Genomic DNA, 25,011 nt, shown 5'->3' with positions numbered 1-25,011 from the left:
GGAGGAGGAGGAGGAGGAGGAGGAGGAGGAGGAATGACCTCTATGACCACTGACCACTGACCACTGACCAGAGACCAGAGACCACTGACCATTGACCAGATCAGTATCATTTCATATCTTGAAAAGGACGGGTGACAATGTCCACCTATGAACAGTGTTAACCATTTTGAATTATTCCGCTGATGGGAAAGCCATTAACGGGACTGTCTCTTCTGGTATTACGCAGGAAGACTACTAAATAGTCCTGATATTAGCTCCACGTCCCACTTCATCCGCCATCCATCCTTCAACGACATGAGCTTTCATTCCCTCCTATTCCCTCCCCTCCCCCTCCTCCCACCTACCCTTCTCAACGCCGAACATTCGCAGCAATGCGATTCGTCATCAACGTCGACGAGTTCCCAATAAGCAAGCACGCCACGCACGACAAGACCCCAAACGGCAGCGCCGTGTACCAGACATACTTGAGGCTCTCGGCATATGCCCAGCGCGCACCGACCGTGGCGCCCTGGATGACTGCTGCACTGAGACCAGGGACCTCCGAGGGGGCTGCAGGGGAAGACAGATTCTGCGGCGCCGTTAGGAAAAGCTCGACGAACGTGGGAACTGAGGCCAGAGGCAGCCCGGCCCCGACGGCGTATGTGGCCACGTATTTCGGCAGGGTGCGCTTGAGTTTGGTGCCAAAGATGTTGGAGTAGATCGCGGTGCCGACGGAGCCGCCCACGGTGCGGATGGACAGGGAGAGAGCCACGCACGTCGCGATCAGGTCGTCCGGTGAACCCACCACGGCGGTGGTGACGGCCATTGCGACGACGCCACCAATCCCGAAGCCAGCGACGGTTGCCAGCGCGACGGTCTGGACTGGATTCTCCGGCGTAGTGGTCACAAGCGCTGACCCGAACGCCGTCGTGAGAACGGCGCACGCAAAGAGGATCCATCTGTTGTGGTTTTTCCACACCGACAGCAGCATGTTTGGCACCACGGCTCCTGCGGTCACTCCTAGGGAGGCGATGACACCCTTGAGACCGGACTGGATGGGATCAGGTCTGTAGACGTCCAAGTAGACGACGGGGAAGAAGTTGAGGAGCCCGTAGAAGTACATGCCAGCCACGAACGAGACCAGGAAGCTCATGGCGACGATGCGGTGGCCGGCAAATAACTCACGAGGCACCATCGGGAAGCTCGCGCCCTTCCACTCCCAGGCTCCAAAACCGATGATCATGACAATACCAATCACCAAGGGACCGAGCACTTTCGAGCTCTTCCATGGAGCCGTGTACCCGCCCGCGGTGGTCCCTACCAGGCTGTTATTCTGTTAGTATCTAGCTTGGGAGGGGATATGCGCTGAGGAAATCGTACAATAACGTGAGACCGCCTATCGATAGCAGGGCTCCGATAAAGTCTATCTTGGGGAGGATCTCGCGGACCGTCTTCCGCTGTCCACGGACCTGAGACTGTGGGAAGTAGAAGACGGCGATTCCGGCAGTGGCTATTGCGTTCCAGATTCTATGTTCGGGAGTATATCAGTTTCGAAAGTTCGCTCCGACTCCCAATGTGACGAAACGACAAAGTCGAGGAAAGAATGGGCCAGGGAGGGGAAAACTTACAAGGCTATCCAGATCCCCCACCGCCACGTTGAATGCATACCGAGCTCAGTGGTATAGATCGCATACGGCGAGAAGGGCAGGATGCACCCAGTGACCAGGCCTAGATACCAGCCTCTTTTCCTCACGGGGACGAGTTCAGACGTGCCCGCCAACGCCGTTAGCTCGCCGATGGCGGCACCCACTCCGGAAATCGTGCAGCCCACGATCCCCTGGGCCATGGTTCGCGCGGTGCCGACGATGATGAGGCCGACACACAGCACGAGGCCGCCGGTGAGGGAGATGTAGCGACGTCCGAAGACGTCTTGCAGGTAGCCGCTGAAGGGTGCCAGCGAGGCAAAGGCCAGCGCGTAGGACTGGGGTAGCCATGAATCAATATCGGCGCCGCCAACCTGTTTGACTATGAACGACAGACTTGCTGAGACAAAGTATAGCGGGAGTTGCGAGCCTATCTCATGAACATGGTGTTAGTCTAGAATAGGATCTCTCTTTCGGGGCTCCAAAAGAAGGGGTGTTGTCAGTGGGGAGTTTTACGGACCACAATACAAAAAGGCAAGAGAGAGCGTCGCCAGAATCTGACGAGTCGTCCATTGGACATGGCTGGCGTCGGACCCGTCACCGTGACCGTCCTCTCTTGTCTCGACCTCAATATGGGCCGACTCGAGTTTCGTGATGTCGTGGTCGGTCTGAGTGGAGGTTTCTTCGACACCCTTCTCAGCACGGTCTTCGTCGCGGGAGTCCATCCGGTGCACTTCCCTCTGCCCCTGTCTGCTCAGAATAGTCAATATTGTGTGGATTCGTTGCTCCTGACTTGTCCCAGAGGGTAGGCCGGCGGGGAACGGTGTGCTGTCAGTGACTGCGAAAGCAAACCCATACCCCAGATTTGACATCCCCCATATATATAATACCTCGTGGCATCCTTCTTTTGTTCGCGGAGTCTCCGCATCTGCCTCGGTGCTGTCACGATACCGGGTATACAGGACGAAAGATCGTCTCTTGGTGTGAACCTACTATTGGGCTGGCCATGTGCAAGAATTCATTAGCAGCGTGCCAATAATGGTCCATGTCTGTCAGGGAACGCGTAACCCCATCTTTGCCATACCTAAGTTTCCTCCAGGAGTGATGATGATGACCTTCCGAGCCCCAATACGGTAAAGTCCACATTCGGCTATACAAGACGAACTTTCGTAGTAGTTCCACATCATTACCTCAGACCCACTCCGCCTCGGATTGTGCCAGGGAAGTCGGCAAACGGTTATACAAGACACAAGAAAGCCGACATCTGGGTCAATGGGTTGCTCTAGGGAGATAAAGTGGCACATATGGCTGTCATTACCTTGCGATCGCTGAGAAAGACCATCTGTAGTAGAAGGTTCGACGAGCCACGCCACGACAAGGTTCGACAATCAATCTCGCCACACTCACTAAAGACCAAAACACGAATCAGGTTAAGCTAGATAACCCCGACCTAGTTTGCTGGTGGCTGAGATGTATTAGTGAGTTGAATAGCGACCGTCAAAATGCACCTCGGCGCACTTTCCTCTTTGGAATGGTTTCTGGCTGAATTCAACGTCTCGTTTGGTCGGCGCAGGCCATGTTACACAAGTCACACAAGTACCTTTCCACGGTTGCGGCGCTTGAACGTCTCTCCTCTTCATGAATCAAGCGACTTTTGCTCCGAATATACGGAGCATGTGATTCGAACCCCAAAACTGGGCATTCGTTGGTGTACGCTAAAATCACCCTCGACCCAGGTCTCGAGTCGCCCAAGGGAACTGTCAACGTCTCCCAGTCGTGCCACCAGATCATCCTTCAATGTTGGGATTTCTGGAGGGCAAAGCCACGCCATCTTGGGGAGTTGATTCGCCCAGTGTTAACCTCGAATATGTCAACCGCAAACTCGAAGCTTTTGTCCGCGACCCTTCTCAGTGCCGTCGAATACTTGTGATCAAATCCCCTCGAACTCCTAAGACGCCTCCTTACCCTGATCCAATGGTTCCCTCTACTTTCTACCGAACTTGGGCAGAGCACAAAGCTCGAGAAATGCAGTACCTCGAACCGAAGATCGATCATCGGTCGAGTATCGACGACCTCGACTATTGGCGTACAGAGGCCCGATGCTACATGTCTTTGCTAGGGGACCTTGCAGATCTCGAGCGTCAAAATATTGATGAATGGACGTACTGGAGAACAGAAGCAACTTTTTGGAAGGAGACATGCTGCACTGACCAGCGCACTGCGGATCGGTGGCACGTCGAGAACATACAATATTGGAAGACGGAAGTCCTGCACCTAGCAAAGGTGTTCAAGAACAACCCTCAAACCCCAAACATACGTGAGCATATCTACGATGCGAACTACTGGAAGACGGAGACTTTCCATTACGATGACCTGCTCCAAAGGCGACACAACCAGACCTTGGAAGACCAGGTACCGAAATCAACTCTCCAACAGAACCCAAATTGTAAGAAAAGAAAACACGAGGACGATGGAGTGAGGCGTCCTGTAAATTCGTGGCTAGCGAAGTGGCATGCCGCACACGGGAAGCCATCCGGAGACAATGTATCCTCTGAAGTGTCTGCAGCATGCCTCAAAAAGCGACGTATGGCGAACGCTGGATAACCGCCAGGGTCACGCTTGCCTCTTTAGAGACCAATGGAGCACTCGCGCCTGGCGACTTGTGCAACATACATCACGTGAAAAAGGCAACCACCTCACACGGTGAATCCCTCGACTTGAATTACTGGATGTATAAAGATATTGCATCTTCCCGATATCCACGCATGTCATCAACTTTCTTTTCACTCAAAATGCCCGCCTACCTGGCCAGCCGTGAAAATACTGTCGTCATGCTCACTAGCAAAACGGTTGACGCATACAACGCTTTGACACTAGAGCATAACAAGAAGTTTGTTCCCGCTCCAACCATCATTCTGGACGCGGAAGACAGTGTGGAGGATTCACATCGCACGCCCGAACCGACGCCACTACGGGAGGTATGTCTGACCATTACTCTAGACGACCTACCGTACGATCCCTGCGAAGGCTGGATTTTTGGGAGCGACCCGGAGTCGTGTTTTGTGGTACTAAATGAGCGACCATCTGGTGGGGGCATTAGTGCAAAGCACTTCAGCTTAGACTACAACTGGGAGAATGGGTCACTCATACTGAACGACTTGTCATCCCATGGAACAGTTGTGATATCCAGAGTTTTCGGTGACCATACCCTGCGCAGAAATTCTCTTCCTATCAACACGGGTGACATCATCCAAGCGAGTCTTGTGCGTCTAGAAGTGTGCATACCAGACCGCGGATTACAAAAGGGAGCCTTTGAAAGAAAGTGGCACACCTGCAGAGCTGAACGAGAACAAGCTATTCCTCGGATCGGGAATCTAGTCATAGAGCGCCCGGCACCTTCAACAGCCTTTGACACCAACAAACTCGGCCTTTCAGACCCAATCGGTTCCGGGTCTTTCTCTGAAGTGCGCCGAGCTATTGACTGTCGTGGGAATATCTTCGCTGTCAAGATTTTCAAGTCGGCCCCTCGCGACCCCAAATACCTTCATTCGGAGCAAAAGATCCTGAGGGAATTGAATCATGTCAGTATGGTCAGATCGCTTTAGAGTCTGTACTAATAACCTATTAAGGAGAACATCATCCGTATTTTTGACGACAAATTTGTGGACTCTCTGAAGACAAAGGGTACCCCGTATTTCGTCCTGGAATACTGTCAAGAGGGCTCCTTGTCTTCTAAAGGATTATTGGGTCCGTTGGAAACAACTGTAGTAATGGGGCAAGTTTGCGACGGTGTTGAGTATATGCATTCGAAAGGCCTAGTCCACCGGGACTTGAAACCTGAGAACGTACTCCTCACTTCTTGGGCTCCAGCACGGGTCAAGATTGGGGACTTCGGGCTAGCTCAAGATGAGAAGATTCTTCAGACATTTTGTGGCACGCCCATGTTCGTCGCACCAGAAATATGCTACGACATGGCCCTTCATCATTCCAAGTCGGACGACACATCTTCCACCATGTCAACCATCATTTTGCGTACCACAGACGATTCGCCCGGTCCAGGAGGCATGCAAGCGTCGACTGCCAAATACTCGAACAGAGTCGATGTTTGGTCTATTCTTGTCATGATGTTGTTTTACGCACGAGAGGGTAACCTCCCGGATGACTGTAGCTTGGCAAACATCAGGCAATATCATACAGAGATCTTGGAATACTCCCAAAAACCGGTGAAGCCGACATGGAGTCGCCATATCGATCTGGTGAGACATTCTATCGCGCTCAACCCGCTCGAGCGTCCCAGTATTCAGCAACTTCAAACTGGCTTTTCAAAGCTTCGAGATTCTGGAACGGCAGATCCAACTGGTGTCCATGACGCCTGACAATGAGGCCTCGAGGTGACTCTGCCAAGCAACATGCATGAAGTGGAAAGGAATACCAGAAATGTGGAGGGAGCGAGAATCATGCCTAGCAGAAGGATACGAAGGTGGAAACTGAGTTTGTGGGGTATTCGCGGGCGCGGAGTCCAAGGCTCAGGCTGTAGTTAAGGCTCGTTATGTAGTCGCTTGCCGACTTTTACTCGGCTCGCGGGATAGAACTGGAAGAGGAGACTAAGATTAAATATCATGAGAATGACGATCCGTCACAATCTACTCTTATTTTCCGTTCACCAGCTTACCTAGATGATAAATTATAGGGTGGGTATATTGCCTCACCTATTGCCGATATAGCCGTTCATCCATGTAACCTGTCTACAAGCAGACTACTTTGCCCTGGATATCATATAATTAGTTAAGAGGAACGAACGTATTGCTCAATTCCGTCCATCCATTCCATGGGGGGCAAATGGTTCAAATGACTCGCCATCGAAAGCTTCAAGGTTTCACCCTGAAGCAAAACGCACGCGACACTCCTCGTTGTATGCTTTGAGTTGTTCCATTTTTAATTTTACGAACGGGTCCATCTCTGAACGCATTTCACCCTCTGAAGATTCGAGTTTGTCGTTGTCGTCGTCGTGCCGTCGCAAAGCTGTCCAGTAGACGACGTCCAAGTCGAAACCCCTTCTTATGGCATAGTCGAACCAGAAACGGCCCGTGTCCCAGGATTCACGCATTCGCGTGGCAAGACTGGGGCGCGCTGGCTGCGCTGCTCCGAACTCTTCTTGTTCAACTTGGTCCAGGGCGTGCAGAAACTGCCTCATTCGGGGCTCATACAGAGCTAGAAATTCTTTCGCTGAGCAGCGATCAAACCACATCTCGGGGCCGGACAGTAGCAGCCACCAGGGCGGATCGTACGTAAACTGCGCGGGCATCGCGTTTGTAAACTCGAAATCGATGATAGCGGTGATTCGACATGTCTCCGGGTCGACCAGCATGTTAGACGGTCGCATGTCGTCACAGAAGGGGATGAACGGGCCTGCGTCGTCGACACAATATTTGGGAATGAGGTGGAGCAGTCGACGACGGGCTATGTATCGTCCTCGAGCGATTTCCGGGTTGTCGGCGACGTTACGCTGGATCCACAGAGGTGTCATGTGCTCTTTGGCAACGGACGTCAGGTAGTCGCTTGTGCGGTCGAATGGCTCGGTGGGAAACTAGTCGCCAGGGTAGCCTGCTACCGTGGCCAGTTCGTTCATGTTGTATGTAATCGGTCTCGCCGCCACACGCCAGGTATTGGAGGTATGGTCTTCCTTCGAGATGGCACCGATCTTGGAGAATCTCAGCTCAGAAAGCTGGAGGAGGAACCCGGCAATCTGGCGATAGACCTTGTCCAACAGGGTGTTGTCGACATTGGGGTCGAGAACCAAATCTGGGGTATCGGGCTGCTTCAGCATGGTCGATAACAGTGTTCCATCTACAAAATCCATGATGATAAACGGCCCGAGTTGTCGCGGGCTCTCCTTGGTCAGTCCCCAGCTGTGTACACGGGGAACAGGAACGGTGGTGTTCTGCCGCAGGTATTCCATGACGCGAACCTCGTTAGTTACTTTCTCCTCTCGAAAGGCCGTGTGGCCGGGTTTGGGGAACCGAATGATCACGTCTTGGCCGTCGCGGAAGCTGACGCGGAAGCTGACGCGGAAGCTGAAGTTGAAGGAACCTTTGAGAAATCCGACGTAGACGCCATTTCGTCCTCGTTTCAGGCAACGCCCGACAAAGTCGACCAAGTCCTGTTTGGAGTCCAGAATCCTTCTCAACCATGCCCGACACTCGTCGTCGCCATCGGTCTCTGCTATCTCGTCGAAGTAAGTTTTGAAGGGGGATATCTTCGTTTCAATCATACTGGTAGAGTGTATAGTTGGGATACATAGACTTGGAGAGTGTATAGTTGGGATACATAGACTTGGGTCTAAATGGACTGTAGGTGGTCAAATACAAAAACAGCCAAGACATAATGTTAGGAGGTAAGGGAGGGAAGTGAAGGGAGAAAGGGGGCCCACGTGATCGAAAGGTCGGTGAGATCGGGACCGACGGGCATGGGGCTTTGTACCCTTTGTCCTCAGTTATACCGAGTATAAATTACTCTTTATTCTCCTTGCTGCAGCACGTCATAACTTATGCCCTAGAAACCAAAATGTTCAATGGGACTCCATGTCCCCGAATGATAGCGAGCTGATCGTGAAGTCTACACTATTTGGATCTCCATCTCTGTACAGAGTATGGTGTGTGTGCTTCGCGCGACCAATCTCGTCTTTTCTCTCCACCCGTCATTAATTGTGAGGAGATTGCTTCGACTTGCCTCTTCTAACCTCGTCAGATTCCAAGCACATAGGTCTGAAGTGATTGGGTGGACACATCGAATTTCAAGTCATTGTTCACTATACCCCAACCGCACCTAGTGCACCCACTGTCCAACCCATTCTGGAATACTGCCGACAGGGTCGCCATAGGACGTATTATGCATTAGGCCTCTCCTCGTCGGAAGTGGGGATATGGAGGATGAAGGACGCGAAAGTGGAAACTGAGTTTGTGGGGGAATTCGTGGGGCGCGGAGTCCTGGCAAAGCCCAGGCTGTGGTTCGGCCTCGTTGTATAGCCGGTTGCCGATTTTTGCTCGGCTCGCAGAAGAGAAGAGAGACTGGGGTTTCGTATCATGAGAATGACGATTCATTGTAACTTGGGTCAATTTCCACCTACGCCAGCTAGTCCAGATGACCAACCATGGGGCGGGTGTATAGCCAGTATTGCCTTGGCTGTCGCCGAAGTAATCGTTCATTTGCATGGGCCTTTCCCAGGTATTATAATGTAAGGATGCTGTCGCGATTTTTGGACTCAAGAGTGTTCGAGAGAACAAATTGTAAGGTGTCAATCCAAAGACCCCTGCGTCGAGGGTCTAATCCTCAAATATGAAGTTCTCAGCCACCAACCTCACTCATGCTGCTTGCGTGTCCCAATCCTTTCGATATCCTGACCTGTTTGGTGCTAAGACGCTCTCGTTGACTGCTCAACCCGTCACCAACTTTTCCATCGAGATCGCGCAGGGCGGATACCCAAGCCACGACGCGCGAAACGTGACGAATCTTGGCTTTTGCAATGTCAGCCTCATCTATACGCACCCTGGACAGCGTGACAGCATCAACGTCCAGGTCTGGCTGCCTTTGGAAGGCTGGAACCAGCGGCTTCAGGGAGCAGCGGGCGGAGGATTCCTCGCAGGGCTCAACGTACCTTCCATGGCAGGGGCATTGAGTGATGGATTCGCGGTCGTTTCCACTGATGCAGGCCACAAAGTCGAAGATGCGAGTACATGGGCTCTCTTGAGTCCTGGAAACGTCGACCTCTACGCGTTGCAGAACTGGGCCTCGGTGTCCTTGAACGATGCCGCTGTTATCGGGAAGTCCATCACCAAGGATTTCTATGGCCAGAAACCAATTCGATCCTACTGGAATGGTTGCTCCGGTGGTGGCAGACAGGGATTGGTCCTTGCCCAGCGCTATCCCGACGCATTTGACGGCATCTTGGCTGCAGCGCCGGGGATCAACTGGAACACCGCCTTGGTAGGAGGGCTATACTTTCCGCTGGTGATTCAGCTAAGTGGCCAAGGCCACATCCCGAATCCGTGTGAGATATATGCCTTGTCATTAGCAGCGGTCGCAGCCTGTGATGCAGACGACGGTGTCATTGACAACATCATCTCAGACCCGGCACAGTGCAAGTTTGACCCGTCCACGTTGGTTGGCCAAAACGTCACCTGTCCCGGTATCAACGCCACGATTTCCCAAGCAGCCGCACTAGGTGCGGCAAAGGCTTGGGACGCCGTGCGGACCGCAAATGGGTCGTTTCTTATGCCGGGATTGAACCCTGGTGCGCTATTGAACCTCGCATTGAACAGTACTTGCGACACTCGGACGGGAAAGTGCCAGATGGTTCCTTTCTCATACTCGGAAGAGTTTGTCAGGTATTGGTTGATCAAACGGCCCGAATTTGACTGGACCACCCTGACTTGGGATGATTTTTATCGCCTTTGGGATTATTCTGTCGACACATATACCGACATGACAGCGAGCAATGACCCTGATCTCAGCGACTTTCGGGCGTCAGGTGGCAAGCTGATAACGTGGCATGGGCTCGCCGACCCTGCAGTACCGACAAACACTTCAAGGATCTATTATAGCAAAGTAGGTCAGCTTGATCCGAGCGTCAGCCAGTACTATCGATACTTTGAGGCTCCGGGGGTTTCGCATTGTGGAGGTGGTAATGGACCATACCCAGGTCATGTCTTTGAAAGTCTCATTGCTTGGGTAGAGGAAGGAAAGGCTCCAGATGTGCTCCAGGGGATCAGTCTGCCAACTGCAAACGGGACTGTCTACCACAGACCAATCTGTGCATATCCCCAAATGGCGACGTACAAGGGCAGCGGGGATGTTACACTGGCTGCCAGCTGGAAATGCGTGTGATGGCTGTCACCATTGGCATGAAAGTACATAGTTAGTCCGGAAGTAATACTTAGGTAACACTAATCTTTGGAGGTCACTGTCTCTATCTTGTCGTCGAAGCTCATGTAAATAGGCATATCGGGATAATGTTTCTCCAGTACCGAGTAACCCTGAACAGTCACGTGATCGACTTCGAGGCTGAGCATTTCAGCAAAATTGGAAGCGCGTGCTGAGATGTTCGGCCATCAGACTGACAAGTTTCAGGGACATGCAGCCTCGTCGAAACTATCCAAACTGCCCCCTTGACACAATCCTTCGTGATAAATGGCACGACCAGACGCGGTCAAAGCAACAACTATAATGTTATGAAACCCTTGAAGTTGTTCCCTCGTGAAACTATACGTATTCTTTCGGTCGAAGTTCGTCCGTTGCATGTTGCAGCCTAGAAGCTCAGAGAAAAACCCCTCTCTCTCCCCAGCTCTGGTGCGGTGTACAAATACCCGGGCTCTTCCTCATCTCCCCTGTTTTTTACCTTTTCTCCTCTTCTTTTCTTCCTCTTTGCACCGTCTAAGCCACAGCAGGTGGGGTAGTTTTCCATCTATCCAATTGGACTTTCATCCATTTCCTCAAGGTGATTCGAGAGTCAACCTTGTCCTCGTCCTTGTCCTTATTCTCCCCCCATCTCGCAAAGACAATGGCTGCAGCATCCACCACATCCGTCGCCGTCGACTTCGGCGCCACTCACCAAGCCAAGATCAAATTCTTCACGAACCATGGATGCGGCTGGTCCCAACGCGTCCATATCGTCCTGAAGGAGCTCGGACTGGGGTATGAGGAAGTCATCATCAACATGGATGAACCGAGGCCAAAATGGTTCTTGGAGCTGAACCCGGTGAGAATTTCTGCACCTGTCTTGGAGTCAATGGACCGAGCTTGCTATCGGGTTGAAGAGTGATCCTTGGAATCTACAAATTGTCTTCTGTTTCTCCGCCGTGATTGTGTTGACCTCGACTTGATTGCTGCTCATACAGTCTTTTTTTATTGCTTAACCAGAGTTCATCTTATTGCTGAAGTTTTTCTATGTGTTCCATTCATACGTTATCTGTTATACGTTGTAATGGATGTATTCCTTTTCTCCATGTTTTCCTACTAGAAGGGAGCTAACTGACAGTGCCTCCAGCGTGGTCTCGTTCCTGTTCTCCAGTATACACCTCACCCCTCATCAGCCGACTCCTCCACTGATACAATCACACTCGTCGAGTCGGCCCAAATCGTCTCCTTCTTTACGGACCTCTATCCATCCCATCTTCTGCCCACGGTTCCCGCTCTGCTCTCGGGTTCCTCTACCCAATCTGCCCTCGCGAAGAGAGTCGAGGTAGCACACCTCCGGTACAAAATGTCCTTCTTTGTCGACACCTACTTCACCAAAATTAACCCTCTGATGTTCAAACTGGTGGGTGCAGATACTGGGGAACCACAAGAACGGATTGTGGACGATATACAGGCACTTTTGGAAAAAGAGATCGAGCCATTGTTTGCCGCTGGAGCCCAGAACGGGAGTGGCCCATATTTCGGAGGAAGTGAGAGGTTGACTGTCGTCGAGGTGCGTGCCCTGCTCAATCAATCAGTACCAATGTTGTTCTAACGTGAACCTCCTCATCAGGCCATGACGATCCCCTTCGTCCTCCGCCTGATTGACTTTTCCAACGATATTATATTTCCCGCTCGTCTCGCGAGGGAAATCTTGGACACCGACTCTACGACGAGCAAGCTGCCGCGGTTCGCCAAGTGGGCAAACCTGTGCATGCAGCATCCAAGTGTCACGTATACATGGGACAAAGAGTATATGGTCCCGAGGATTGTGGAGCGACTGCCGATGGCGAAGAGAAAGTATGCGCCAGCAAGGGACTAGAATGAAGAGGAGGGTGACGAGCAAAAGACGAGGTGAATGATGTATGTCCTGGGTGCATTTTCGTCTGCTGTAGTGGTCAAGAGGCATATCATCGGAATGAGAATGAGGCAGAAAAGGCCCGTCAAGCGAACGCGATGAACCTGTGGGGTGGAGAAGGACTTTGTGGATAGATTGGATTATCGCCCTTGACCACCCAAGGGTGCTTGACTTCTGACTTGATCCCCATCACTGATCAGTTTGTTATGCATCAATCGCGTATTTTGGATGCTGGACATCTTTTCTTCGCAATGTCCTTGGGGCATCTCGTGTCGATCCTGAGCAAATGACAAGAAAGACCTTTCTCCAGTGTCAGCTCAGCACCCACCACGCCCAGCCAATTCGGAAGCTCGGTCTGTGGGATACACATGCAGATCCTCACACGTAAGGAGCTTGGAAGCTACTAATGGAGTTCTTGGTAAGTGGTTTGGTGTTTTCTCTCGAGCCAATTGCGACGGCGTCTTCTTCCGACACCGATAACGGGTTGCGATAATCAGAGCAAAGAAGATCCACCTGCCCCTCGCCTTGCCCCTCCTTTTCTTGGTTTCTGCTTCCGGATTTTCCTATATAAATCCCGGATCAATGAGGTGATTGCTATTCTCCCCCAACAATCTTTTCAATCATTATCTCCCTCTCACGGCTTTCTGTGTCATATTGCAATCCTGCAAGTACCATCCAAAGTCTCCTAGCTGGACACCAGATCTATCACACTTTTGAAGTATTCCGCTCCCTCCGATTCTTCCCTTTACTGCTTGCTGCTTGAACTCCGTGCTGACACCTCCAGGTCGACTCTTCCAGTCCATCACTCTTCCAAGTAAATCTCACTTGAGAAAAGATGGAGATTGGCATGCTTTCGTCTCGCTCGGTCAAGAGCCATCATGGTCAAGGTACAACTTATTCACAGACATGAGGATGTCTGCGCATGAACCGGTGTTCGCGACTTTTCTGTCCCCCCAGCAAGATCTTTCTGCCATCCAACCAGGTCCTTCCCCAGTGGATGTGGAGATGGCAGTTCACTTGCTGGGTCCAGAAAGTCGCGTTCTGAGATCATACGGTTTAACTTGATCTGGATAATACCAGCGAAAGGATTATGCGATCTCTCCCTCTTTTTCCCCAGACGCCGCTGAGAGCATCCGCCTAACACGATGCAGGACCTACAAAATGTCTCCACCAATTGCCACCTTCAACGAGTTTGATGCCTACAATGGCACCAAAGAGCTGAAACAAGACGCCGTCGGAACCACAAAGGTGGCCTTGAAGGCTGCTGGCGAACATAACAATCTTCTTGAACAATTTGGCGACAAATGGGATGCCTTCAAGTTTGCCCCTATCCGCGAGTCCCAGGTCTCTCGCGCCATGACCCGACGCTACTTTGCCGATCTTGACCGCTATGCCGAGTCGGACGTGGTCATTGTCGGTGCCGGCTCTTGCGGGCTTTCCACCGCTTACACGCTGGCAAAGGCAAGACCAGACCTCAAGATTGCTATCATCGAGGCCTCTGTCAGCCCTGGAGGCGGCTGCTGGCTGGGTGGTCAGCTCTTCTCGGCCATGGTTCTTCGCAAACCCGCCGAAGCCTTTTTGAACGACATCGGCGTGCCGTATGAGGATGAGGGCAACTATGTGGTCGTCAAGCACGCGGCCCTCTTTATGTCGACGCTGATGAGCAAGGTTTTGGCCATGCCCAACGTCAAGCTGTTCAATGCTACCTGTGTTGAGGACCTGGTCACCCGTCCATCCGCGGATGGAGGTGTCAGAGTGGTTGGCGTCGTCACCAACTGGACTTTGGTCACCTTGCACCACGATAACCACAGCTGCATGGATCCCAAGTGAGTTTTCACAAGACTTGATTGAGTGTTTTGGCCGTGCTGATGAGAGTCTAGCACTATCAATGCCCCTCTCGTTATCAGTACCACTGGCCACGATGGACCGTTCGGCGCCTTCTGTGCCAAACGTCTGGTCAGCATGAACGCCATTGAGAAGCTGGGCGGCATGCGCGCCCTCGACATGAACCGTGCCGAAGACGCCATTGTCAAGGGCACGCGTGAGGTGTCGCCAGGTTTGATCATGGGCGGAATGGAATTGAGTGAACTGGACGGAGCCAACCGCATGGGACCTACCTTTGGGGCCATGGTCCTGAGCGGCGTCAAGGCTGCCGAAGAGGCTCTGAAGATCTTTGAGACGAGAAAAGCCGAGTGTGCCGAGTAAAGGAGAAGCCAACGTTGGTGCAGCACAAATGGCAGAGAAGAACAAGAGGCGAAGAAACACAAGCCTCCCGTCGCTCATTCAGATAAATATCCCAGAATGCCATCCATGAGTCTATATCACTCTATATCGTTCTATATTGGTGACATCTGTTGTTTCGACAATCTCATTGGATGACAATCCTCGGCAAAGCAACAAATCCGCCCGTTGTTCGCTTGAGTTTCCCCCGTCGAGGCTGCGACCGACATCCGACGATCCCAGATGCTTGTTTTGTCAGCATCTCGACTTGTCATATTATGGCTGGTTGGGCTTGATAGACAATTGCGTAAACATAATACCGAGTACATTCCATCACTTCCCTTTTACGTTGTCATTTCGTTTTGTTGTAAATACATCTCTCATGTCGCTACCTTGAACATTACATTCCATTTGAGCTTGAGGAGCTCTACAAACCCCCAATGACGGATGACAATGTCGGTTCCGAGAGGACGCCTCTCTTATGCTCTTCATCCAACGCCGCCGTCACTTCGATAGAAAGTCACGCAGAGGAACAGCGAGATTCCGTGCCCGTCGCTCCCAGACCTGCTGACGGCCTCTCTACTCTGCGCGGCTGTCTCATCTGCGTCTCCGTCTGGGTCCTCATCTTCATCCTGACCAACAATGTCTCGCTCATCACCACCATCCAGTCCCCGATTGCGACGGACCTCAAAGTCTCCAGCGAAGTCAGCTGGTTCACGTCGGCGTACCTCATCGCCATCACGAGCATCACGCCGGTCGCGGGCCGACTCTGCGCCATCTTCACCCCCCGCGTCTACCTGCTGGCCTCGGTCATTGTCCAGACTGCCGGGCTGTTGATCACCTCCCGGGCCAAGTCGCTGGCCATGTTTCTCGCCGGCCGAGTCGTGACGGGCATCGGAAGTGCCTCCATCACCCCCGTGGCTTTCATCCTGGTCACCGAGCTGACCAGCGCCCGCCGACGGGGTCTCTTCTTCGGCTGCATCAACACCGGCTACACGACCGGCGTGGCCTGCGGAGCTATCATTGCCGGCGCCCTCGAACCGCTGGTCGGCTGGCGCGCCGTCTTCTGGCTGCAGATCCCCTTTGCCCTGTCCGCGGTGACGGTGGCATTCTTCGCCATCCCCAAGCCCAAGACGGCCGCGGGTGCGGCGGCATCGTCTTCCGAGACGCTGGCCAAGAAACTGTCGCAGATCGACTACTTGGGCGTGCTCACCATCATCGCCGCCGTCGTGCTTCTCCTCTACAGCCTCTCGTCGCCACAGGTCCAGATCACCCCGATCATCCTCTCGCTCGCGTCCTTTGTCCTCTTCCTCCTCGTCGAGGCCACCTGGGCCAGCCAACCCATCGTGCCTGTCTCGGTGCTCAGATCGCGGGGGAACATCCTCACGGGCATCGCCACCGTCGGGGTCATGACAGCGCGGTGGGGCGTGCTGTTCTACACGCCGACGTACGTGCTCACGCTGCGCGGCTGGCCGCAGACCAAAGCCGGACTCACACTCATCCCGACGAACCTGGGCTTCGGCCTCGGCGGGCTGCTGGCCGGATGGCTGCACATCCGACGGACCGGGTCGTTCTACATCGCGTGCGTCGTGACGTTCGTGCTGTTCGCGCTGTCCATGTTCACCGTGTCGTGGATCTCGACCCCGACGTCCAATATCTACCTGTACCTGGGCGTGCTGTTCCTGAACGGGCTGATCGTCGGCGCCCTGCTCAACTACTCGCTCGCGCACGTCCTGCACCTGACGCACCCGGCGACGCACGTCATCGTGATCCCCCTCAACGCCATGTTCCGCAGCCTGTCCGGCTCGTTCGGCTCCTCCGTCACGGGCGGCCTGTTCCTGCGCACGCTGCAGCGCGCCCTGACCCGCGGGTTCGAGGACCGCGGCCTCCCCATCACGCCCGACAGGGCCGCCCTGATCCGCCAGCTCGTGGGCACGCCGATCCTCGTCCAGCGCCTGACCGGTGTGGACAGGGACGTCGCCCTCTCCGGCTACGAGACCGCCCTCAGCACAATCTACATGGTCGGCGGCGTCTGGACGATCGGCATGTTACTCGTGCAGGCCGGCACCGGGTGGACGGGCCCCGAAATCGTCAAGGACGAAGAAGGCGCCCACGACAGCGACGAAGAGGGCGTGCAAAATGGTCTGTCGCCGGTCCTTTCGAGGGAGGCAGTCGCGAGTTAGCATGGCACACATGGACAAGAAGTTTCGGCTGGCGTGCTGTACAGTGCGTGCATGTTGTACAATGCGGGTTGTATTTTGATATTATCTATCGTGGCATTGCTACAATCATGCATAGAACTCTGCGGGTTGGACTGGACTGAACCTCGTACTTGGACACATGACACCATAGCAATTTGGGGGATGGGGTGGGCGGACGGCTTGTCTGTCTATCCAAACACCAGGATTTGGGCTCCGTAAAATAAAAGAATATATATCTGCCAGTTCCTTTGTGTTTTGTCATCCCACCTATCCCACCTAATATGTCAATCATTGCCCAGTATCTGATCGTCCGTCCGTCCGTCGTAGTAAGTATGTGTGTATGTCGAGTGCTTTTTCTTTTTTTCTCTCTCTCTCTATTTCTAATTCAACTTCCGCCAGGCTGCTTGTCACCCTTCAAGTCCGTGGGATGCGGATCAGCTGTGCCTAGGCCCTTGTGACCACCCAGACCCGTGTGTTCGCCTGTTGTCCGGGGCCCGTTTCCCCCTTTTCCGCTCTGATGTCCTGGGGCGGCTCCGCCGCTGAGTGTGCGGTCGTTCATCTCGTCCATGCCTTCTGGGAGAGGGGCGGCTTTCTTCGGGCCAGAGAGTTCGGCTTCGGCTGTGGACTGTACAGGACAGGAGAGATTAGATGTCAGTAAGATGTTATATTGTGATTGGGTTGTGGTGGATTGAAGAGACGGTTACTCGGGGGAGGAGGGTATTGGGTGATCCTACCTTTGAACCTCCATGGATGATGTCGTGTCCAGCCTCGACGGGGTTGTCTGACTGAGGCTTTCCGTCGTCAAATTCTGCTCCTCGAGGCATTTTGACGTGTCTGAGGTAAGCTGTTATGAGTTGTGAATAGTAATTGCCGGGTCTTTTGTCTTCAAACTTTGGTTTTGTTCACAGTGAGCTGGATACAGAGTTCTCAGGAGCAGACCTCGTGCCCTCATCGGGTCTATATTTTCCTTGCTGGGTGCCTTGAGCCTCACCATCACCAATACCCTTCGAAGCACTATTGGCTACGGAGAATCCATCCGGATCAACGTCACGGTGAAGTCACATCTGCAAGGCACACCACGTAGACCGGTCGATCACTTACCATGGCTGAATAGCTTCTCAGCCACAGGGCCATTAATGGCACCGAGTGGGATGGTCTGGAAGCTCCTGGATTTTCCTTTCCGTCTCTCGCTCTGTGCGCTCAGCAAGGCGACAAAGTCGGAGCAAGACCTACCTGGCTGGAGAAGAAGAACATTGGTAGCTGAAAGATGAATAGTTGACCGGGGAATTCCGGATAGAGCACTCTACCTTCAGAAGGACCTGTGATTCCCCCTCAGCGGAAACCCGGCGGGAAACTCGCCCCCGCCACTGATGATTTCTTCCCCAATAACACAAAAACATGCGGGATTGGAATTAACTGCGTTCCTGCTTTGTTTCTATCGGGCCTCGCCAGAATTTAGGCCGAATTTGATGGACATCTGGTGGGAAAGAAAAAGGTCAAGGTGACATTCCTGCACCACGCTTGCACACACACACACACACACACACACACACACACACACACAAGGATTTTGTCCAGAACTTGTGCCCCCCAGACTCGGATTCGGCTTCACCTGCGCAACCTGACACGTGGCTTTCGTGGAATGTCTCGAGACGGGGAAATCGATCAAGAAAAGACCCTCAGGCCGCTGTTTCATCGTCTCCGTGTTTCCTTCCGCTTACCTTGAGTTTCGTAGTTTGAGAGACGGATAACTCGCAGCTTCCTCGATATTGACATGAACGCCAGGAGTGAGAACAAACGCAGGCCAGAATCTTCCGACGGCGAGTCAAAAGGGGACAGGAGAAAGCGAAACACAGTTTTCCCTATCTATCTACCCTAACATAACCTCCGCAGAACATAATATAATTTCTGAACGTGTCTCTCAAAAAGGATCTCGCCGATCCAATCCTCCCTGCCACAGTCCATCATGTCCGAAGCCACTTCCTCCCCCGAGTCGTCGCGTCTGCTGCGCGTCACCCTCGAGGGCGCCATCATGAGCGCCGTGTCCAACACCCTCGCTCAAATCCTAAGAGCCTACCGTGGTAGCGGCGGCCCGTACATCGACCCTGTCGCGCTCGTGCACTTCATCATCATCGCCGTCGTCACCACACCGCCGAATTACAAGTGGCAGCTGGCTCTCGAGAGGAATTTTCCCACGAATCCTGCAAGAAGCGATGAGGTTGTGGACGTTGCGAGGGATAAGAAGAAGAAGAGCGATAGGGCGCCGGGCTCTGCGGGCAATAAGGACAAGGAGTCTCTTTCCGTCACCAATACAATTGCCAAGTTCGTTCTGGATCAGACCATTGGGGCGTCGTTGAACACCATCTGGTTCATCATCATGATCAATTTGCTGCGGGGCGAGAGTCTGAGCTACATAATGGCGACCATTCAGAGGGTGAGTCTACTCTTGGTGCAACAAGATGGAATGTCTGATGAGTTTTGTTCCAGGACTTTTTCCCAATGCTCATCGCAGGCTACAAGTTCTGGCCCGTCGTCACACTCCTCAATCTCGTCGTGGTCCCTGTGGAACACAGGATGTTTGTCGGGGGTTTGGCAGGGTTGGCATGGGGTGTTTATGTTAGTCTCATGAACATCTGACATGGATTCACGGGGAACCACTGCTACCACGGGGGAAATATCTGTCTTGAATGGAAAATAGCACCCCCCCCCCCTCCGCCCCCCCCCGGGAATCCTGAATGAGTTTATGATCCACGAGTATCTAGTAATGCCCTCGGGATGGATGGTTACGGTTGAGACGTTCAATTGGCAAACGTTTGACAGAAACGTGTTAAATAAGGGGATGCACATGCAGAGAACTGTCCTTATGTTTATGTGCTAAGCACTCCCTTCCACTCCCCTCATGGGGCATTTTCATTGGTATTTCCATGTCTCTGGTACGTATCGTGTCATGGGTCGTGGCATGCCGTGACATGTCATGCATGGCGCAGCGTAGGACACAGACTCAAAGCGGAGATGGACGTATACAGACAAAAACAGATATATGAATATATGGATATACTTTGTATTTATATCGTGTGAGAGTACAGAGACAGACGAGACTCAAGACTGGAAAGTCGGTATGTAACAGGCACGGTCCGCAGCCTCAGTCTCAGCCTCGGGCGCATCTACACGCTGCACAAAAGACACACCAGGCTCTTCAAAACCCCCTTCGCTCTCTTTTTGTTCGGCTCGGATCCCTCCATTGCTTTCCTATACCTCCTCACCACACCCGCACAACGGGTACTTGACTCACAACTTCGAAGCCGTCCAGACAGGCTTCCTCTTCTCGCGGAACGCGGCCAACCCCTCTTTGGAGTTGGGACTCTCGTGCAGACCTCTCTTGAGTCGTTCGTCGACGAGTTGGAATCCGCGCTCGACGGAGCCGGTCTCCCAGGTCTCGCGGAGGGCGGCGCGGGTGACGATGATGGCGTCGGGCGAGATGTCTGCGATCTTCTGGGCGAGCTCGACGGCCTCGGGCACGCACGACTCGTGCGTCGCCGACACGCGGTTGACGACGTTGTACTGCAGCGCCTCGGTAGCCGAGAGGACGCGGCCCGTCATCGACACCTCGGACGCGATGGGGAGGCCCGCGTTGCGCACCAACCGGGGCAGCCCCCCCGCGCCGGCGTAGATGCCGCGCAGCGTCTCGGGTAGGCCGAAGGTGGCTTTGGGGGAGGCGACGATCAGGTCGCTTGGTAGTGAGTCAGTGTGTGTTTCTGTGGTATGTTTGGGAGACCGAGCAGTTTGGAGGGTGATGGTTGTGGTAACGAAAGAGATGGGGTGGGATGGCGGACGATAGATCATGCGTCTGTCCCCCTGTCTCCATGTTCCTCGGGTCCCTCGATCTTGAATCTTCAAGATATACATCACAAAGGACCAAGAGGGGAGGGGAACAGCACAAAGGACTCTGAGTGAAATACTCGACAGCTCTAGCACCACCCATGAAAAGAGCCAATCCATCCACCCATCATTCATTCCAATCCCCGAACCACCACAAAAAGCCAGAAACAGAACCCTCAATCAAAATCGTAAAAAGAACGAAAGGACAACTCACCAATTGAGAACAATCTCAAACCCGCCGCCCAAGGCATACCCGTTAACCGCCGCGACGATGGGCTTCTTGCCCGTCCGACGACTGATGCCCGCAAACCCCGACGGCGGGTGCATACCCAGGTACGGCTTCTCCTCGAGTTCCTTGGGATCGCGCTTCCCGAGCTCGATCAAGTCCTGACCGGCGGAGAAGGCTTTGGGCCCGGCACCCGTGATGATGGCCACGCGCAGGGTCGGCTCGCGATCGAACCACTCAAAGACGCGGTGCATGTGCCAGTGCACGGGGAAGGGGATCGAGTTCATCTGCCGCACGCGGTTGATGGTCACGAGGAGGATGCTGGGCGTCGGGAACGAGAGGAGGATCGACTCGTTGGGCGGGGGAGGGGGGATCTCGGTTTTGGCCGTGGTGGGATACATTTTTCCTCAGATTCGCTTTTGCTTTTGGGTGTTGAGTCCTTGGGTAGAGAAAGAGTTGGGTTTTGGGGTCTCTTTGGACTCTCTTTGCTATGTGGGAGAGCTGGTAGGAGTATGAGCGTGAGATGATCTCGGATGGGGTTCCTGGTGTTGATGATCTCGAGGGGATAAGAATCTGAGCTGGAGGCTTGCTTCCTTACTCGGCTGGTTTTACACTGACTCCCGAAAGAAGGAGAGGTTGTTTTTTCTCTTTGAATCCAAGAAAAAAATAATAGTCATCACAAGGAGAGACTTCAACTGCTCAGTCCCGTCGGCTCAGGTCCAGACTAAGATACTCAGCGAGTGGATAATTTAGCCAGGAACCTCGGTTTCCCCCACACCCAACACGCGCAAACAAGGCCACCCAAGGCCACCAGAGGCTTTTTGCCAACCCAGCCTTTCCGAGGCATTCTTCATCCGAAGCTTCCCTCGCTTTCGGGCTTGACCAATCACAATCACTGATAGCAATCTCCATCGTGGGAGGGTCTGGCGAAACTATCCCAGGTACTCATACAGAATGCTTTAGAATGCCGTTTTGAGTAGTGCATCAAGTGTCTGGCTATAGAGTCACCACTCCGCCGGGTTCCTCCCTCAGACTCAGGAATACGGAGCCACCCAACGGACGGATTGTCCATGAGATATCTAGATACTGTAGCCCGCAACTACTCGTACCCAAAGGGAATGCTGTCCATCGCGCCACTTCTCTGCACACACTTCGCCGCAGCCTCGTTCGCCCTCGTGACGGCCTCACGAACGTTGAGGTCATCCAGTTGAATGGCTTGCGCGAGATGCCGCGCCACCGCCGTGGCAAAGTATCCCACAAACGTGTCGCCGGCTCCCGTCGTGTCGACGACTCGGTCGACTTTCAAGGCCGGTAGCAGATCTCGGTCAAGTAAGTCGGGCGCCTCGAATGAATAGTACACCCCCTGTGACCCGAGCGTTACCACCACGATGGGTATTTTCGCCGTGCCGTGGAGGTAGCTCGTCAGTCGGTCGAGCTCCCCCTCGGTCATGAGCTCGTCCGGTCCGGAAACTCGAACGGTCTTCAGCTCCTCCACCGATGCAAAGAGCTGCCGGCACTCTGTCTCGTTGACCACCAGCACGGCCAGGCCCTTGAGCGCATCCAGCGGGACTCCCTCCGGGAACATGGGCGCAGGGTTGAAAATGACACATGTCTTGCAGTCTGTTGAATTGAACCTCTCCAAGAGTCCCAGCACGGTTGAGCGAGGGATTTCGCCCTGCATGACCACCACGTCCGGGTCGCCACCCTTTGTCGCCGTCTGGAAGACCTTATCCACGTCACGTACCTGCGCGTTGGCTCCCGGAACCACGAGAATCCTGTTTTCGCCGTTGGAGCCCTCGTCGACAATGATGGTCGCCGTCCCCGTCTGAACCCCTTCCATCTCCTCGACGCCAGCCGTGCTCACACCGCTCTTCTCTAACGTAGGTTTCAGGAGCGAGGCGTAGTAGGGATCATTAGCACCGACTGCGCCAATCATTTCGACCACGACATCTTGCGAGGACGGCGAAATGAATGCTGCTTTCCCACATGCGACCGCTTGATTTGACCCTTTGCCGCCCGGGTGAACTGTCATGGACGTCGCCGTCAGTGTTTCTCCAGGTCCAGGGACACGTGGGGTTCGCGTGACGAAGTCGATGTTCAGAGAGCCGATGACTCGTATTACCGGTCGCCGTGACATGTTGGTGATTCTCTGACTGTCGTAGTATCACGGGCTCCGAATGATGGCAAGTAATCAAAGACGCTCGCTTGGGTTTTTGATCTCGGCGTCAGGCTGCGGGAAAATTATTTGCTCGACGAAGTGCAACGGTGTGAGTATCAAAGAAGCCAAACCCTTCTGCGAACGCGGCTGGTGACTTGCTTCCTCATGCCCATGAGAAGATCGAGATAACCTATAGCTAAGGGGAAAGGAAGGACAGCCAACTAGGTGATTTTCCTGCCTTTTTTTTCAACTCTGGACACTTGGCTTTTCTCGTGTCACCAAAGGTCTTGGGACCGGCCAGTGCAGTGTCTCAAAGGAGAGAATATCCCAGGAGGTGAGTTCAGCTTTTTGCCATGCAAGACTTTTGAACGAGGATCTGCTATGGGTAAAGGAAAAAGGACAAACAAGTTGACACGATAGTATCTACAGTGCTTCAGTACGTAGGTACGTACCAATGTGTGTAAGTAACGGGGAAACCAGACAGTCTCAGTCTGACAACCTGACAAGGCCGTCTGTCTCTCCTCTTCTACGGTAGAGACAAAATATCACCTCTGTCAGACGAGATTCCTTTTCCTTGTTTCCGTGTTTCAACTTGAGCCAATCGGCATGACGGGAACATTCGCTCCTGATTGGCGGAAGCACGGCTGAAGATCGGTGTGTGCAAGTCACTCATTCACAAAGTAAACTTGACCCTGTTGCCGGTTCGTGTCTGGTCTTTTCTTCTTTTATAATTTGTTTCCAAGTCGATTGGACAGCGGCATCATTGATACCTGTACGAAGCGACCTTGGAGAGCAAGATCGAGAGCCTTGAGCACACATTTAAATGTCGTCCAGCTGCTTGGACCGCCACACACAGAGTCATGATGTCAACACTTTGGTCCAATGGCTTCTTGATATCCCGCATGTTGAATGACACGTCGCATCTCCCCTGACATGATCCCTCTGAGGAGTTTGTCTAACAGTCTAGGTGGTCTTGTTCTCTAGCAAATAATGTCTCCATACATCGAATCCTCTACGACAACCATGCATCGAATTTCCATCCCAGAGGCTCCAATCACAGAAAATTACAAGGCGCATGCACCACCGGCTGGGTGTCAGCTGGAGAACTCTGGCGTGGTCCGGGTCACGTACGCTCCCACATCTGACGCACCACAGGGTACGGTAAAGGATGGTTGGGCAGAGAAACACCAGCATCAGACCGTAAGTCGCCTCCGTTCGCCCACCTCCAGAAGACTTGCTGAATGGTCGGCTCAAACAGGTGCTGGAGCAACATTGTTCCTTCTTCGATCCTGATGGCGACGGAATCATTTGGCCCATCGATACCTTCCGCACCTGTCGCTCGTTTGAATGGTCCATCCTCACCTCTCTGTTCTTCACCGGCTTCCTCCATTCTGTGCAATCGTATAACACAGTTCCTGGTTGGCTTCCTGATCCCTTTTTCAGACTATGGGTGAAAAATGCCTACATGAACAAGCACGGCAGTGGGACAGGAACCTTTGATTCGGAGGGCCGCTATAGACCACAGCCATTGGAAGATTTCTTCTCAAAATTTGACCGAGATGGGAAGGGTGGTTTGACCAAGTGGGAGTTGTGGCACGGATTGAGAAGATCCAGGATGGCATTTGACTTCTTTGGCCAAGTTTCTGCCATGTTCGAATGGGGATTTGCCTGGGTCTTGATCTGGCCCGAAGACGGCGTCATGAGAAAGGAAGATGTAAGGAGACTGTTAGATGGAAGTCTGTATCATGAAAAGGTCATGGCATCGAAGACTTGTCTCAAATCACCGTCAGCTGGATCTGTGCAGAACGTGTCGTTAAAGATACAGTGATGTTGTCTGTAGGCAAGCAGAACCCCTATAGAATTCTGATCCGTCTTCAACTGTCAACTTCATGTCT

The 25,011-nt window shown here is 53.2% G+C and overlaps 13 protein-coding genes across 13 annotated transcripts; 8 read left to right on the top strand and 5 right to left on the bottom strand.

Moving 5' to 3' along the window:
- Nucleotides 1-349: 349 nt before the first annotated feature.
- AYO20_11249 (hypothetical protein) lies at nucleotides 350-2,347 on the bottom strand (the record flags this gene model as incomplete). The annotated part of the gene is made up of 4 exons (XM_022649501.1): nucleotides 350-1,304; nucleotides 1,360-1,506; nucleotides 1,608-2,022; nucleotides 2,143-2,347. The coding sequence occupies 4 exons, from the start codon at nucleotides 2,345-2,347 to the stop codon at nucleotides 350-352; spliced, it is 1,722 nt and encodes a 573-aa protein (XP_022494543.1).
- A 1,072-nt stretch (nucleotides 2,348-3,419) lies between these two features.
- AYO20_11248 (hypothetical protein) lies at nucleotides 3,420-4,226 on the top strand (the record flags this gene model as incomplete). Its single annotated transcript, XM_022649500.1, has 1 exon — nucleotides 3,420-4,226. One exon carries the CDS (start codon nucleotides 3,420-3,422, stop codon nucleotides 4,224-4,226), a length of 807 nt encoding a protein of 268 aa, XP_022494542.1.
- A 188-nt stretch (nucleotides 4,227-4,414) lies between these two features.
- AYO20_11247 (hypothetical protein) lies at nucleotides 4,415-5,998 on the top strand (the record flags this gene model as incomplete). The annotated part of the gene is made up of 2 exons (XM_022649499.1): nucleotides 4,415-5,203; nucleotides 5,252-5,998. The coding sequence occupies 2 exons, from the start codon at nucleotides 4,415-4,417 to the stop codon at nucleotides 5,996-5,998; spliced, it is 1,536 nt and encodes a 511-aa protein (XP_022494541.1).
- A 500-nt stretch (nucleotides 5,999-6,498) lies between these two features.
- AYO20_11246 (hypothetical protein) lies at nucleotides 6,499-7,893 on the bottom strand (the record flags this gene model as incomplete). The annotated part of the gene is made up of 2 exons (XM_022649498.1): nucleotides 6,499-7,209; nucleotides 7,234-7,893. 2 exons carry the CDS (start codon nucleotides 7,891-7,893, stop codon nucleotides 6,499-6,501), a joined length of 1,371 nt encoding a protein of 456 aa, XP_022494540.1.
- A 1,064-nt stretch (nucleotides 7,894-8,957) lies between these two features.
- AYO20_11245 (hypothetical protein) lies at nucleotides 8,958-10,505 on the top strand (the record flags this gene model as incomplete). The annotated part of the gene is made up of 1 exon (XM_022649497.1): nucleotides 8,958-10,505. One exon carries the CDS (start codon nucleotides 8,958-8,960, stop codon nucleotides 10,503-10,505), a length of 1,548 nt encoding a protein of 515 aa, XP_022494539.1.
- Nucleotides 10,506-11,178: 673 nt separating this feature from the next.
- AYO20_11244 (hypothetical protein) lies at nucleotides 11,179-12,396 on the top strand (the record flags this gene model as incomplete). Its single annotated transcript, XM_022649496.1, has 3 exons — nucleotides 11,179-11,376; nucleotides 11,665-12,087; nucleotides 12,148-12,396. 3 exons carry the CDS (start codon nucleotides 11,179-11,181, stop codon nucleotides 12,394-12,396), a joined length of 870 nt encoding a protein of 289 aa, XP_022494538.1.
- A 1,197-nt stretch (nucleotides 12,397-13,593) lies between these two features.
- On the top strand, nucleotides 13,594-14,637 carry AYO20_11243 (thiamine thiazole synthase; the record flags this gene model as incomplete). The annotated part of the gene is made up of 2 exons (XM_022649495.1): nucleotides 13,594-14,258; nucleotides 14,313-14,637. The coding sequence occupies 2 exons, from the start codon at nucleotides 13,594-13,596 to the stop codon at nucleotides 14,635-14,637; spliced, it is 990 nt and encodes a 329-aa protein (XP_022494537.1).
- A 455-nt stretch (nucleotides 14,638-15,092) lies between these two features.
- On the top strand, nucleotides 15,093-16,835 carry AYO20_11242 (hypothetical protein; the record flags this gene model as incomplete). The annotated part of the gene is made up of 1 exon (XM_022649494.1): nucleotides 15,093-16,835. The coding sequence occupies one exon, from the start codon at nucleotides 15,093-15,095 to the stop codon at nucleotides 16,833-16,835; it is 1,743 nt and encodes a 580-aa protein (XP_022494536.1).
- Nucleotides 16,836-17,238: 403 nt separating this feature from the next.
- On the bottom strand, nucleotides 17,239-17,677 carry AYO20_11241 (hypothetical protein; the record flags this gene model as incomplete). Its single annotated transcript, XM_022649493.1, has 2 exons — nucleotides 17,239-17,478; nucleotides 17,588-17,677. 2 exons carry the CDS (start codon nucleotides 17,675-17,677, stop codon nucleotides 17,239-17,241), a joined length of 330 nt encoding a protein of 109 aa, XP_022494535.1.
- Nucleotides 17,678-18,819: 1,142 nt separating this feature from the next.
- Nucleotides 18,820-19,490, top strand: AYO20_11240 (hypothetical protein; the record flags this gene model as incomplete). Its single annotated transcript, XM_022649492.1, has 2 exons — nucleotides 18,820-19,287; nucleotides 19,341-19,490. 2 exons carry the CDS (start codon nucleotides 18,820-18,822, stop codon nucleotides 19,488-19,490), a joined length of 618 nt encoding a protein of 205 aa, XP_022494534.1.
- A 651-nt stretch (nucleotides 19,491-20,141) lies between these two features.
- Nucleotides 20,142-21,359, bottom strand: AYO20_11239 (hypothetical protein; the record flags this gene model as incomplete). The annotated part of the gene is made up of 2 exons (XM_022649491.1): nucleotides 20,142-20,583; nucleotides 20,947-21,359. 2 exons carry the CDS (start codon nucleotides 21,357-21,359, stop codon nucleotides 20,142-20,144), a joined length of 855 nt encoding a protein of 284 aa, XP_022494533.1.
- A 698-nt stretch (nucleotides 21,360-22,057) lies between these two features.
- On the bottom strand, nucleotides 22,058-23,095 carry AYO20_11238 (ribokinase; the record flags this gene model as incomplete). Its single annotated transcript, XM_022649490.1, has 1 exon — nucleotides 22,058-23,095. The coding sequence occupies one exon, from the start codon at nucleotides 23,093-23,095 to the stop codon at nucleotides 22,058-22,060; it is 1,038 nt and encodes a 345-aa protein (XP_022494532.1).
- Nucleotides 23,096-24,106: 1,011 nt separating this feature from the next.
- AYO20_11237 (hypothetical protein) lies at nucleotides 24,107-24,944 on the top strand (the record flags this gene model as incomplete). The annotated part of the gene is made up of 2 exons (XM_022649489.1): nucleotides 24,107-24,316; nucleotides 24,375-24,944. The coding sequence occupies 2 exons, from the start codon at nucleotides 24,107-24,109 to the stop codon at nucleotides 24,942-24,944; spliced, it is 780 nt and encodes a 259-aa protein (XP_022494531.1).
- Nucleotides 24,945-25,011: the final 67 nt, after the last annotated feature.

This window comes from Fonsecaea nubica, assembly GCF_001646965.1.
Source record: "Fonsecaea nubica strain CBS 269.64 chromosome Unknown Scaff141, whole genome shotgun sequence".
In the NCBI taxonomy this organism is placed as follows: domain Eukaryota; kingdom Fungi; phylum Ascomycota; class Eurotiomycetes; order Chaetothyriales; family Herpotrichiellaceae; genus Fonsecaea; species Fonsecaea nubica.
Note: the sequence above shows the minus strand (reverse complement) of the source record. Positions and strands in the feature narration are given on the sequence as shown.